The sequence below is a fragment of the Microtus pennsylvanicus genome, chromosome 3, assembly GCF_037038515.1.
Source record: "Microtus pennsylvanicus isolate mMicPen1 chromosome 3, mMicPen1.hap1, whole genome shotgun sequence".
Classification (NCBI taxonomy): domain Eukaryota; kingdom Metazoa; phylum Chordata; class Mammalia; order Rodentia; family Cricetidae; genus Microtus; species Microtus pennsylvanicus.
In genome coordinates, this window is record NC_134581.1 from 3,149,567 (window position 1) to 3,162,309 (window position 12,743).

The following is a 12,743-nucleotide window of genomic DNA, read 5'->3' on the forward strand; positions in this document are numbered from 1 at the left end:
TGCTGGGCTCTGATGGCTGTGCTCTGATGGTTTTCCTACCATAGTCCCTGCGTCCCCCCATCTCCATATCTCACATTCCATCCTGTCTCGTTTGGTTTAGGGTCCATCTGAGATCCTTCAGAAGGTCTGCAGAGACTTTCTCCATGGCAGGACCATTGGTATGCTCTGTCCTGAGAGGGACAGGAACTTTAGAAGGTGCCAACTCATCCCTCTCTCGAGGGACCACTGCTGCTATATAGCTCAGCTGCCCAGCTGACAAGGCGTGAACTTCTCAGACACACTCTTGAAGCCACTGCCACATCCTGCTGTGCAAAGAATCCCTGTGATGACGCGTCACCATAGTCAGGGAACTCAGGCTAGCTGTTGGTAACCTCTGTCTTGTGACTCGTGTGTGTGTGTGTGTGTGTGTGTGTTGGTCCATCCACTCATATGTGCATGCCCTTGCTTGTTTCTGCCCCCCTCAGTTTTCCTTTTCTTCGTGGTTGGGATTTTGACAATCACCTGAGAAGAGAGCTCTTCCTCTTAGGGGAGACAGGTCTCACATCTTCCCGGAAAATCACCATGGGATTTATCCAGTGGGCAGACAAGGTTAGATTTTAGAGGGTCATACTGAACAGAAGAGACCGTATTTAATGGCTCTTAAGCCCAAATCCTTGTTAATTAGCATCGGGACCTCTCAGGAGTTCAGTGTGCAAACCACTGGCAGTGCCGTCCGGGAAAGCTGACGGCAGAAGGTGACATCGTGTCTCGATGGGAGCTGGTCTGGTACTTGGGAAACTCACTTGTCAGCGATGTTCAGCATCTACAGAAATGTAGATAAACATTGTCTCCATTTACAGTCTTGATGGGATTTTAACCCTAGGATAACCAATGATGGTCCCAGTTTATCCCCACACTGGGTCCTTTTCATCCCCTTGGAATTGTGGGACCAAGGACAAGCCTGAACAGTTGCTGACCAATTTGAGTAGACTTTGTTGATGTCCAGAAATAGGGGTGGGAGGTAGGTGTTTGGGGCAGCTTCTCCTGTTCAGGGGTCAGGTTGTAGTTACAGGGTAGAAATCCAGGGTGAGGTTGTAGTTACAGGTAGAAGTCCAGGGTGAGGTTGTAGACAGGGTAGAAGTCCAGGGGTTGAATCAGGCTAATAAAGTGGGGGACAGTGTTCATGTCGTTTCTGAGAAGGGGTGGATATTTTTCTGGGAATTCTACAAAGAATTCTTTTTCTGACTGTGTGGATATGTGAATCTTTGAGCGTCAGTGCCTGCAGAGGCCAGAAGACTTTTTTCTTCCTTGAGATGGTTCTGGCACCGCCTTGTCATTCTCATGGATTAGCATCCCCACGAGGGCAGAGGGGGTTTTCCTACAGGGTTTTATTCTCTCAGTTGGCACCAAGGAAAAGAGCAGGGGTTGCCTGTTCTCTGCCTTCCGTGGGAGCAAAGGGTCTGATGGAGGAGGGAACTGGCCATCTCCTCGAGTGAGGAGGGGGCGCCTGTGCCTTTGCAACTTCAGTTATTCATGGGACTGTAGGGAAGACGCCCCGTGCTGCTGTGGAAAGGCGTAGGAAGTGTTTCTGTCTTCTACCTCACAGTCAGGGTAAGTGTTGAAGGGGCTGAGCAGGCCTAGGGGAGAGTCTGTTGTCTGGCCTGACTTCCGTCACCTGCAACAATTTGAACTTTATAGTTTACTTATATATTTGTTTTTATAGCAGTGTTCAGCATCGCAGGGATCATGCTGATAAAGTGTGTTTGCAATGCCACGATGAAGGAATGGCGCCGCATCCCTCTCCTGGGAAACATAAGCACAGCCTTTCTTTCCTTTTCATTTTTAAAAATAATTCTCTTGTGACCTGTAAAATCATCAGGGCTCTAATGACTTCGTAAATCATCAGGGCTCCATTCTTCAGGATCCAGGGAGGAATGTATTCCTCCTCACGAGTTACACTCCAGAGCCTTGGAGAATTGGTGTTTAGATGGATTCCCACCAGGGGCAGCCCTATAGGTTCGGGTAGCTGTTGTAGCAATGCCGTCCAGCAGTAACCGTGACTTGCACTTGCTAATTCCTATTCCTGTGGCTCAGGAAGCATCTGGAAGTTTCTTTGTTTCTCTCAGGCACAAGGATTCTGGGATGGTGTGTAGCTCCAGGTGGGAGCCCTTGCCCGGCAGTTGTAGGGAGAGAGAGAGGAGTGGGTTAGGCATGAGAGCGTACAGTGTTACAGTGACCAGCGAGCTCTCCTGTGTCTCTCCTTGTCCACACGAAAATGTTTCATCACCTTCATCTTTCCCCTTGCGACTGAGCTGTGTCTTAGCCATGGGTACAGCGCTGGCCTCATGTCCACCAGGGAACCCAAATGTGGGTGGCTTAGAGACAGCAGCAGGGATGCCTCCTGCTCACTGGTCTCCTGCTGCCTGCACCGTCTTACAGAGTGTCTTACCCATGCAGGCTGTGTGCTCCCTGTGTGTGCTGGCCCCAGAGGCTGGCATGTTACAACCTGTCCTTTTCTGACACTCGGGGCATATGTGGGAAGAAGACCGAGTCATTTCTGGTGGTTTTATTCCTAGGTATGAGCACATCCTCATGGAGCCTGACCCAGTTCCCGCCTATGCTCTGAAGCTGCTCGTTGCCATGACGGAACATAACGCGGCTCTCACCAGGTATGGGAGGCCAGCACCGCAGCTGCCAAGGGGCACTCTCCAGGTCCCCTGCATTGTGCTGTCATCGCTGACGCTATCTTGGCCCGAACTGATGTGTTCTAACCCCTTGAGTTTGTACCACACGGAATGGGATGAAGCTGGGACTTGGGGTGAAGGCTCAGAGGACCTGAGTTAGGATCCTGGAAGGCATGTACAGTGTCTGTCATGCTGGCACTCCTAGGGCCAGGAGAAGTCCCTGGAAGCCAGCAGGCTGGCTAGCCCTGTATCCACCTGGAAAGACAGCAAAGAGACAAGGCAGCAGAGGCCGGGACACGCTGAGGTTGTCTTCTGAATGATACGTGTGGTGTAGTACATACGTGGCGTATGTGATATGAACACACTGGCACACACACAAGTGCTCATGCACATTTCTTACATACACAACCCAAAAGATACTCTTTAAAGGTTAAAAACAAAAACAAACAAAAATCCCTCAATAGACAACAGCATTTTTCTGTGTGTATGGTGGTTTTTGTTTTTTGAGACAAGGTCTCACTCTGTGGGGGAGGCTGGCCTCTAATTCACTGTGTTCCCCAGGCTGGCGTCAAACTGGCACCAATCCTGCCTGCAGGCATGTCCGGACCACATGGTCTTAAATGTCAGGGTGCACTGCTCTGCAGTGAAGGAGGCCATTGCATCTTGGTTGGATTTGTTGATGTTTTGCTACCATATGATGTAGCCAATGTGACTTCGAGCTGTGGGAAGCTTTCGGGCTGTAAGGAGCTCTGCAGACAAGCCTTTCTAAGGGATTTGATTCTGTAGGGCACAGTGTATAACTCATGATACCTAGTCATGACCACCCAGGGTGCACCAAGCCTGCACTCCTTTCCTTTCTGCATTTTGAAGCTGCGAAGCCACAATCTTTAGATCCTTTAGACTGAGTGGTCCATCCTTTCTTCCTAATAGGCTTTAATTCTGAAGTTTCTCCCAACAGCCATGGAGCTGAATGGAGATTCAGGCCTGGTGTTCTCAGACGTTTCTGTAGTAATATAAGCGGCGGGGCTGTGTCCCCAGCACCCCGGCCGCCTGCTAGCCTATGCCCTGAAATAACAACACACAAACTGTATTCATTTAAACTCTGCCTGGCCCATTAATTTCAGCCTCTTAACCCATTTCTAATAATCTATGTAGCACCACGAGGTGCGCTTACCAGGAAGATTCTAGCCTACGTCCATCCTGGGTCGGAGCTTCATTGCGTGTGTCTGCCCCAGGAGCTTCATCGCGTGTTTCTGCCCGGGAGCGGGGAGCATGGCGTCTCTGAGAGGAGCTGCGTGGTTTCTCCTCTCACTTCCTCTTCCTCCCAGCATTTTGTTCTGTTTACTCCTCCCACCTATGTTTTAACCTATGAGGGCCAGCCAAGCAGTTTCTTTATTTTTTAACCAATGACCTTCCTCCATCATGTTTCAAAGTCAGCTTCATCTGTCAGTGTGACTTAACTCGGAGTCGCCTGGGAAGGGGGACTGTAGTTGAGCACTTGCCTTCATCGTACTAGCCCGCAGCTGTATCTGTGGCCATTTCTTGACGGCTAATTGACGTAGGAGGTCTCAGCCCACCATGAGCAGAGCCATCCCCAGCAGATGGCCTGGGTGGTAGAGAGGTAGCTAAGCAAGCGGTGTGTGGCGTCTCCCTGTGGTTTCTGCTCCAAGCTCCTGCCTGAGCTCCCGCCCTGGCTCCCCTCCTTGAGGAGGTGCTTTGGCCTGTGACTGGGGTGGGCTCTGAGGACTGGGAGGCCTGTGACTGGGGCGGGCTCTGAGGACTGGGAGGCCTGTGACTGGGGCGGGCTCTGAGGACTGGGAGGCCTGTGACTGGGGTAGGCTCTGAGGACTGGGAGGTCTGTGACTGGGGCGGGCTCTGAGGACTGGGAGGCCTGTGACTGGGGCGGGCTCTGAGGACTGGGAGGCCTGTGACTGGGGCGGGCTCTGAGGACTGGGAGGCCTGTGACTGGGGCGGGCTCTGAGGACTGGGAGGCCTGTGACTGGGGCGGGCTCTGAGGACTGGGAGGCCTGTGACTGGGGCGGGCTCTGAGGACTGGGAGGCCTGTGACTGGGGTGGGCTCTGAGGTTCTGAAAGGGTGGAAATCTCTCAGCTCTTGCTCCAGCATGTCTGCCTGCTTCCACCGTGATGACGATGGACTAACCTCTATAAGCAGTCCCCCAGTTAAATGTTCTTTTCTAAGAGTCTCCTTGGTCATGGTGTCTCTTTACAGCAATAGACCGGTGAACTAGGAAATGATCGAACCCACATTCTAAGCCAGGCAGTGATGGCGCACGCCTTTAATCCTAGCACTCGGGAGGCAGAGGCAGGAGGATCTCTGTGAGTTCGAAGCCAGCCTGGTCTATGGAGTGAAGAAAGGATTAGAGCAGAGACAAGAAGCACATGATAGGTTGGTGGCAGTGTCTCTCCCTCTGCGCTCTGGTCCTGCACGGCAGCCCAGGGCAACTGTGAGCACCTGCTGCAATGCCCTGCCCTGGGCACCAGCCTGGCCAGCAGTGTGAGTGATTTCACTGTGGGAGGCTTTCACACTCTTCTCTCAGCAGAGACATATGTTCAAGGTCACGTGAGCACTGAGCACTTTCTCTGGGACAGAAGTGGGTGAGGAACTTGGCGGGTGATTCACAAAGAAACCGCCTAAGAGCTCACTGTAGATAAACCACCTAAGAGCTCACTGTAGATAAACCACCTAAGAGTTCACTGTAGATAAACCACCTAAGAGTTCAGCTGTCACTCGGTGGGTAGATGCCTGTCTAGCTATAGGTTCGGTTGTTGATGCCTTCAGAAGAGTTAGTTGTGGGCAGTTACTGACAGTGACTCTCCAGGTATGAAGTTATCAGTGTAACGGCAGCATCTTTGACTGGCATCTGAAGGTGACTGGGGGCACAGGGTGAGGGAGCTCTGTGATCGTGCTGGTCTGCCCCTAAGCTTCCTGAGCCCTTGTCAGCAAGCTCCCCAAGTGAGCCCAGATGTGCCCCGAGTTCTGCTGTCAGTCCTCTCCCGATTGGCTCATCACTTGCTCAGACTCCCCCGCCTTCTCACTTACCTGAGCACCTGGTGTTGGCAGCTATGAACGTGACCTCAGCTGTTACTGCTCAGAGTCGGTACTTCATCTTTGGAGCAGAGGGGTTAACCACTCCTGTGTCTCTGTGAGGGCCGAGGGAGAGCATCCACCCACAGGAGGGCCAGCGAGTGGGTGGCTCACTGTGCTGCTATGCTCTGGGGGTGGTTAGTGTGGGGCCCACTTCTGGGACAAACCAAGAACCCTGTGTCCTGCTCGGGTCCTCTTCCTCTACCCGCTCCTGCAGCCAATGGCGTTAATGCAACCCAGTATGCCTCTTCCAGTGGATCCTTGCTTCGACTTTAGTGTCTTTTCTTCTTCCTTGTAGCTGCTTGTAGGGTCTCAGGCTTTGTCTGTGTTCTCTGTCCCCACCCCTCAGACATCCCTGCACAGCAGGCTGGGTTTCACTACAGTGTTTATGTATGGAAATTGAAAATTGAATTTCATGTATTAAAAAATGTCATCTTTTGATTTCCTTCAGTCCTTTAAAAAGCTAACGACAATTTTTAGCCCGTGGACCGTGCAAATACAGGAGTTTGGCTGGTGGGGCATCCTTATCCCCTCCAAGCCAAGGTGAAGGTCAAGCTCATCAGGCCAGCTCTTGAGGTGTCTGGGGACCTTCCTGGCTCACCTCCAGCCTGGCCTTCGACTGTATCCTCCTCCTCATCTCAGGGAACTTGTGTTTTAAACAAAACATCTCAATTTTAAAAATTAATGTGTGTGTGGTGCCTGTGCTATGTGCGCTTACATTCACAGTGTGAACGCAGCACCCACAGAGGAGGGCGCTGGGTCCTCTGGAGCTGGAGTTACAGGTAGATGCTGGGAACTGAACCTGGGTCCTCTGCAAGACCAGGGCAGGTTCTTCACCCCTGAGCCGTCTCTCCGGGCCCGTGAGTGTGTATTTTAACTCCTGCCTTTGAAGGACCTCCATGCCACCTGCCTCTTTCCACCATTCTCTCTGAGCTGCCTTCTGCTCTGTCTCGCTGTCCTTCACACCAGTCACACTGATGTGATCTGCCTCCCTCCCCTCCTGCTGTTCCCTGGACCTCCTCTGGTCCTCCTGAAGTTCTGTCTCAGGATGGGGTGCTGACCTGCACTGCTGGGGTTCAGACCACCCCAGTCTGACCACTAACTTAATATTCTTGTTGTCCCTCAGTTTCTTCTCTGAAGAGCAAAGGACTCATTGCCTTCCGTCACTGTTGGCTCTTCACTCTGTCCTGTCTCTGGTCCCTTCTACAGATGCTAGACTACCGATCTACTGTAGCACTAGTAATAATCACTGCATCTCTCATGCACCCTTGTGCACAGTGCACAGGAGGCACTCTATCCATGTTTGTTCAATGAATGGTGAGAAAAGGCAGAAACTTAGCCTGGCCACACGTGCAGGTGGATTCCAAACCCCGAACCCTGAACATTTCATGAGGTAAATGCAACCGAGGAAAAGGAAATGATTAGCTTGTCAAAATGAAAACATGTTGGGAAACGTCCATTACCTCAGAGTCTCTCATCTGTTATTGTTGGGCTTGTATCTAGAGGTGAGGGCAATGCCGGCAGTGCAAACAGCTTGTTGCAAAGAGGGGGCCGCTTGTTTGTCCCGGCCGCCTGGCTAACTTAGCCCTGAAATAACCACACAGAAACTGTATTAATTAAATCACTGCTTTAAGCATTAAAGCATTAAAGCATTTAAAGCATTTAAGCTAATGCTTAAAGCATTAGCTCTAGTTTCTTATTGGCTAATTATTACATCTTAATTTAACACATTTCTATTAATCTGTGTATTGCCACGTGGCAGTGGCTTACCTGGCAAAATTGGGTACATCTATCTCCGGTGGCAGATCCATGGCATCCCCCCCCTCTGCTTTCTTCCTCCCATAATTCAGTTCTGTCTTCTCCACCTACCGAAGTTCTGCCCTATCAGGCCAAGGCAGTTTCTTTATTCATTAACCAATACAAGAAACACATAGACAGAAGGACCTCCTACACCATCCCCTGGTCCTTGCCCCTGCTGATTCCTAATCTTGCTGATGCCATGTTTCTGTCCAGTGCCTTCTTACCCTGGGGCATGGGTGCCCATGCCTGTGTTGCCTGCGAGCACAGTTCCTGTTGCAGAGACTGTCATGGAGTCACACGTCATCAGAGAAGATTGCCTGCTGCAGAGCTCAGGTTCAGAGAGAGGAACCGGAGGTGTATCCCTGCATCTGGTGTTTCGTGGCTATTGGGTGCCTGTATGAGAGTACCGCCCTCTTGACTGCAGCTTCCTTTTCCCCTTCAGCCTATGACCCCAGCTCACTCAGCAGGCACGGGCCGTCCAGAGCTGTTAGATGCCAGCAGCAGCTTCCTTTTAACCTGACCGAGCTTCCTCTTGTGAAAATTATTATTCTTTCCACCATCTTGGCAGTGGGAGATTTAGGCTGAGCCTGTAACTGCGCTCCGAGGCTTTCTCAGAGGCTGCAGCCATCAGCTTATAGCAGGATTATGTGTTGACGGTGTGTTTGTGTCCACTGGGGTGTGAACGTCCTCAAGGAAGAACTGTCCTGCTTGGTCAGAGTTCTTTGGGTCTTTGCAAGACGAACATGTATGTTAAAACTGTGTAAGCCTCAATCCTGACATTTGTGTATATGTGTGAAAAATATATTTTACACACACACACACACACACACACACACATACACACACACACACACACACACGGTAAGAATCCTGCAACCTTCTGCAAGTGAATTAGGAAGTGTGTGGAGACAGGGCAGATGTCTGAGGGGGAAAAGCCACAGATATTATTGCTTTCAGGGCAGATGACATATCTTCCTGTGACTAAACATTAAGAAGCCAATTCTTTTTGAAGCTGACTCCCTGAACAAATAATTTGAAATGCAGCTTGATGTTGGAGATTTTTAATTTAAAACGACTGTCACTGGCCCACTAGACTGGTAAATTATGTAAACAAAAAGCTTTGTTTATAGTCTACTACTGCTTCAGTCAGAATAAATATAGAACCTAAAACTCGTAACTGTGTTGTTGGAATGTTAAGCAAAAGTGCGCCTCCGTCTTGTTGTGAGGCTCCAGCTCAGAGTGCGCCTCCAGCTCCAGGTGCCTCCAGCTTGGGGTGCTAGCAGATGGACTTGAAGCAGCTTCTCCAGAGGCAGAATTTAAAATTGTTCTTTTCTAAGGAGGCTGAGTCGTGGTGGAGCTGATGCGGGTCAAGGTCAGGTGTGAGATCCACACTCTCCAGCTGGAGCTCCCCAGGCTCTGGAAGATGCCCCTTGTCCAGTTTTTCATTTACACAGTAATTAGTGCTATTTTATAGGGTTTTCACAGGTGTAATTAAGACCCCTAATTAAATGACCTTGAAATATAGAGGAGGTCACAGACCCCTTCAAATCTGGACTAGAGTTCAGGGTCGGGTTCAGGTCAGTGGGATTTGCAGCTTGCAAAGGGCTGGGCACACATGAATGCAGCTCTCACTGACTTTGGAGGTGGAGGGGACCACGTGGCAAAGGCTGGAGAAACTTGGAAGATATCGACGGAGAGACTTTGGAGACAGTGGAGCCCAGGTTAACACTTCCCTACATTGAGCCTTTCACTATTAATTATCTCTTTGATTGGCCTATAGGGGGAGGTTGGCTGAACCTAGCTTATTGGAACTGTTTGGGGCCAGCCTCTGACCCTAAACTAAACCCCAGTTAGAGTGGAAACTTACAGGGGGTCTTTAACTGGTATTCGGCAAGCATATGGGACCTGAGTCCTCTGCAGAGCTGCCCTTTGCTAAGAGAGAGGGTTAGAGTGGTCTCCCCTGCACCTAGCCTCTGACTTCAGGATCCTCTGAGAGGATGCCCCAGGCATGCATAGCCAACTGCACGACCAGAGAGCAGGGCTCCCAGAGCTGGGCATTCTTGCACTCTTGGTGACAAGCTGTCATGTGACCTTACTTCCTCTCGGGTCACTGTCTCTCAGGTTCTGTGCACTGCTGCTTCCAGACTGAGGGATTTCTCTCCTCGTCACAGTTGGACACTGAAGAAGCTTGTGTTCACAGAGATGGCAGCAGACATTCCCACCTGGGCCACTGTGACCCGACTGTGTGACTCCACCAGCAAGGGTCTGCTCTGGCTTCCCCTACTCTGTGACGGTTTAGTCTGCCCTCCATCTCTTGGACATTGGCTCTCGGTTCCCAGCCACCGTGCTTTGAGTGTCCTGGTTCTGTAGGGAGGCAATGGTAGATTTGGCTCTCGGTTCCCAGCCGCTGTGCTGTGAGTGTCCTGGTTCTGTAGGGAGGCAATGGTAGATTTGGCTCTCGGTTCCCAGCCGCTGTGCTGTGAGTGTCCTGGTTCTGTAGGGAGGCAATGGTAGATTTGGCTCTCGGTTCCCAGCCGCTGTGCTGTGAGTGTCCTGGTTCTGTAGGGAGGCAATGGTAGACTTGGCTCTCGGTTCCCAGCCGCGTGCTGTGAGTGTCCTGGTTCTGTAGGGAGGCAATGGTAGATTTGGCTCTCGGTTCCCAGCTATCGTGCTGTGAGTGTCCTGGTTCTGTAGGGAGGCAATGGTAGATTTGGCTCTCGGTTCCCAGCTATCGTGCTGTGAGTGTCCTGGTTCTGTAGGGAGGCAATGGTAGATTTGGCTCTCGGTTCCCAGCCGCTGTGCTGTGAGTGTCTCGGCTCAGGTGAGAGTGCAGATGGCTGCCGTAGAGACACGGAAGGAGGGGGCCCTGGGAAGGCACGCCCCTGCTGGGTGGAGTTGGTTAATGGCTCCAGGCCTTCGCCTCACACATCTTCTCTTCTCATTGCTGACACAGTACCCAACGGAAGTAACTTAAGGGTAGAATGATTAATTTTAGAAACTCTTTTATTAGGAAGGTTTGCTTTATGTATGGTAATTGCATGTATGTAATGTATCTTGATCATGTCCACCCCAGCTCCCCCTCCTACTCCTGGATCCCCCGAAACCCTCCTGTTACCTTACATCTTTTCTTGTTTTGTATAAAACATGAGTTCGGTTAGTGCTGCCTGCCTGGCCCCTTCTGGGGCCTTGAGCTCTATGTGCTTTTGACCAGGTTTCCAGTACCAGGCAAGAATTTCCTCATGTGGCATTGGCCACACATCTGACCAGAGGTGCTTGGTCAGCCTGGCCCCAGCTCTCTCCATCTTTGAGTTTGAATTGTTAGATTTCATGTGTAAGTGAGATCTTGTGGGGTTTTTTTTCTTTATTGAATATGGCACTTTTCTCTTTAGCACAGGTTGGCCTTCAGCTCTTGACCCCCTGCTTCAGCATGCCCCATCTGGGGTTTGTGAGTGCGCCACCACGTCCAGCCTCCTGCGGTTGTATTTCATGTCATTCAGAGTCACAGCTTCCGCCCTGTCCTTTGCTGACTGGCATTCTGTCACACGCCTCGGCCACACTCTGGGCTCGTGTTCTCTGAAGGGCCCAGGCTGTTGCCGTGCCTCAGGGTCACAGATGCTCGGTGAGGAGTGGTGACCACACTCACTGTTGCCTGTCTCTTGTGCCCCTCAGCATGTGGGTGTGGCTCGTTTGGAGAAGGTTTCATTGGTACACAGCCTGTCTGTTTCACCATCACTCACAGCCGCCCTCATGTCGCTTTCGCTGGGATGTCTTCTCGCTAGTTTCACAGATGTTTCTTTTCTCTGTGTGTTATCACAGACAGACAAGCCCCTGGCGGCCAGGTGCTGTAGCCCTGTTGCTGTTTGCCTGGCAGTGTCTGTGACACAGACAAAATAGTGTGTATTTACAACAGAGGCAATATGCTTGTCCTGTCCCACAGAACCGATCTAGCAAGATAGTTAGTTAAAAAGAGTAGTTTTTAGATTTATTTTTAATATTTTATAAAAATTAGGTGTGTGTTTGTGTGTAGGTGTGTGTGTGTGTAGGTATGTGTGTGGGTGTGTGCAGATGCCTGCAGAGGCCACTGGGTCCCCTGAAGTTGAAATTAAAAGCCGTTGTGAACTGCCTATTGTAGGTGCTAGGAACTGAACTTGTAATCTTTGCGAGAACAGTGTGTGCTCTTAACCACTGAGCCGTCTCTCCAGCAGCCAAATATGATTGCTGTTAACCAAAGCAGAGCTATAGCCTGTGGCCCCAGAGTGGCCTGTTTGGAGAATAAAGTTTTATTGGTACACAACCTGTCTGTTTCAGCAACACTCAAAGCTGCTCTCAAGTTAATTTGACTGGGCTGTGGTTGCTATAGAGACTGAGAAGCTGGGTATTGTCCTGTATTTACTGTTTAGCCTGCCACTGGAGACGCACCTGTTCTACCTTGGACCCAAGGGGTGTTTAGAAGTGGAAATGCTGTTTTGTTTTTTTCTTAAAATTACCTTTTGTAGCACTGGGGTGAAGCTTCCTCCGCTGAGCTGTGTCCCTAGCCCCAGATTTCCAAGCTTAGTAAACACTGACTAGCTCGGATGGTTCTGGTTTCACAGGATGACTTTCTCTGAAAGCTCATGAAATAATTATTCTGTTATAACTGATGATAATTTATAACCAGATTTGATGAGATAACGTGCTTAGAGTAGACTGGGTGATTGGTGTCCAATTTTTTAAAAATTAAAGGCCATTAAAATTCATTGCGCATTAATGTATTTATGCTGGGCAGACAGCTAACGTGGCAGAAATGAAAAACGTGGCGTCACATGCCGGTGGCTCTGTGTGCACTGTGGACAGTTACGTTATTTCGCCCAGCGTTACCTTGGCTAGATGTCTTTATAATTGTGAATTTTAATTAATTTTCACATTAAAATATCAATAAGGTTGAGCGATCATCGTGAGAAGCCTCGTGCTTCCTGTGTGTAATTGCTGAGTTCGGCGTGCTAAAGTAATCATTTATTTACTTAGTCTGTTTCTCCATCGGAGTTTGAGCAGTTAGGCACGGGGGTGTCGATCCACCCTGTTGGGTAGCCGTTTAAATGCTCATCTCTCACATGTGCTCACCCCTCTTTTCCTCCCCTTACAGGCTTGTGGAGGAAAGCAAACTGGTCCCGCTCATTTTCGAAGTGATTCTGGTA

General features: G+C 50.3%; 1 protein-coding gene across 1 annotated transcript in view; it reads left to right on the forward strand.

The window, feature by feature from the left end:
- Positions 1-12,743, forward strand: part of Ulk4 (unc-51 like kinase 4) — a 315,649-nt gene that overhangs the window by 126,755 nt on the left and 176,151 nt on the right. Inside the window, exons 30-31 of the mRNA XM_075964113.1 lie at positions 2,556-2,648; positions 12,692-12,740. Coding sequence (XP_075820228.1) covers positions 2,556-2,648; positions 12,692-12,740 — 142 coding nt within the window. The remainder of the gene's footprint in view (positions 1-2,555; positions 2,649-12,691; positions 12,741-12,743) is intronic.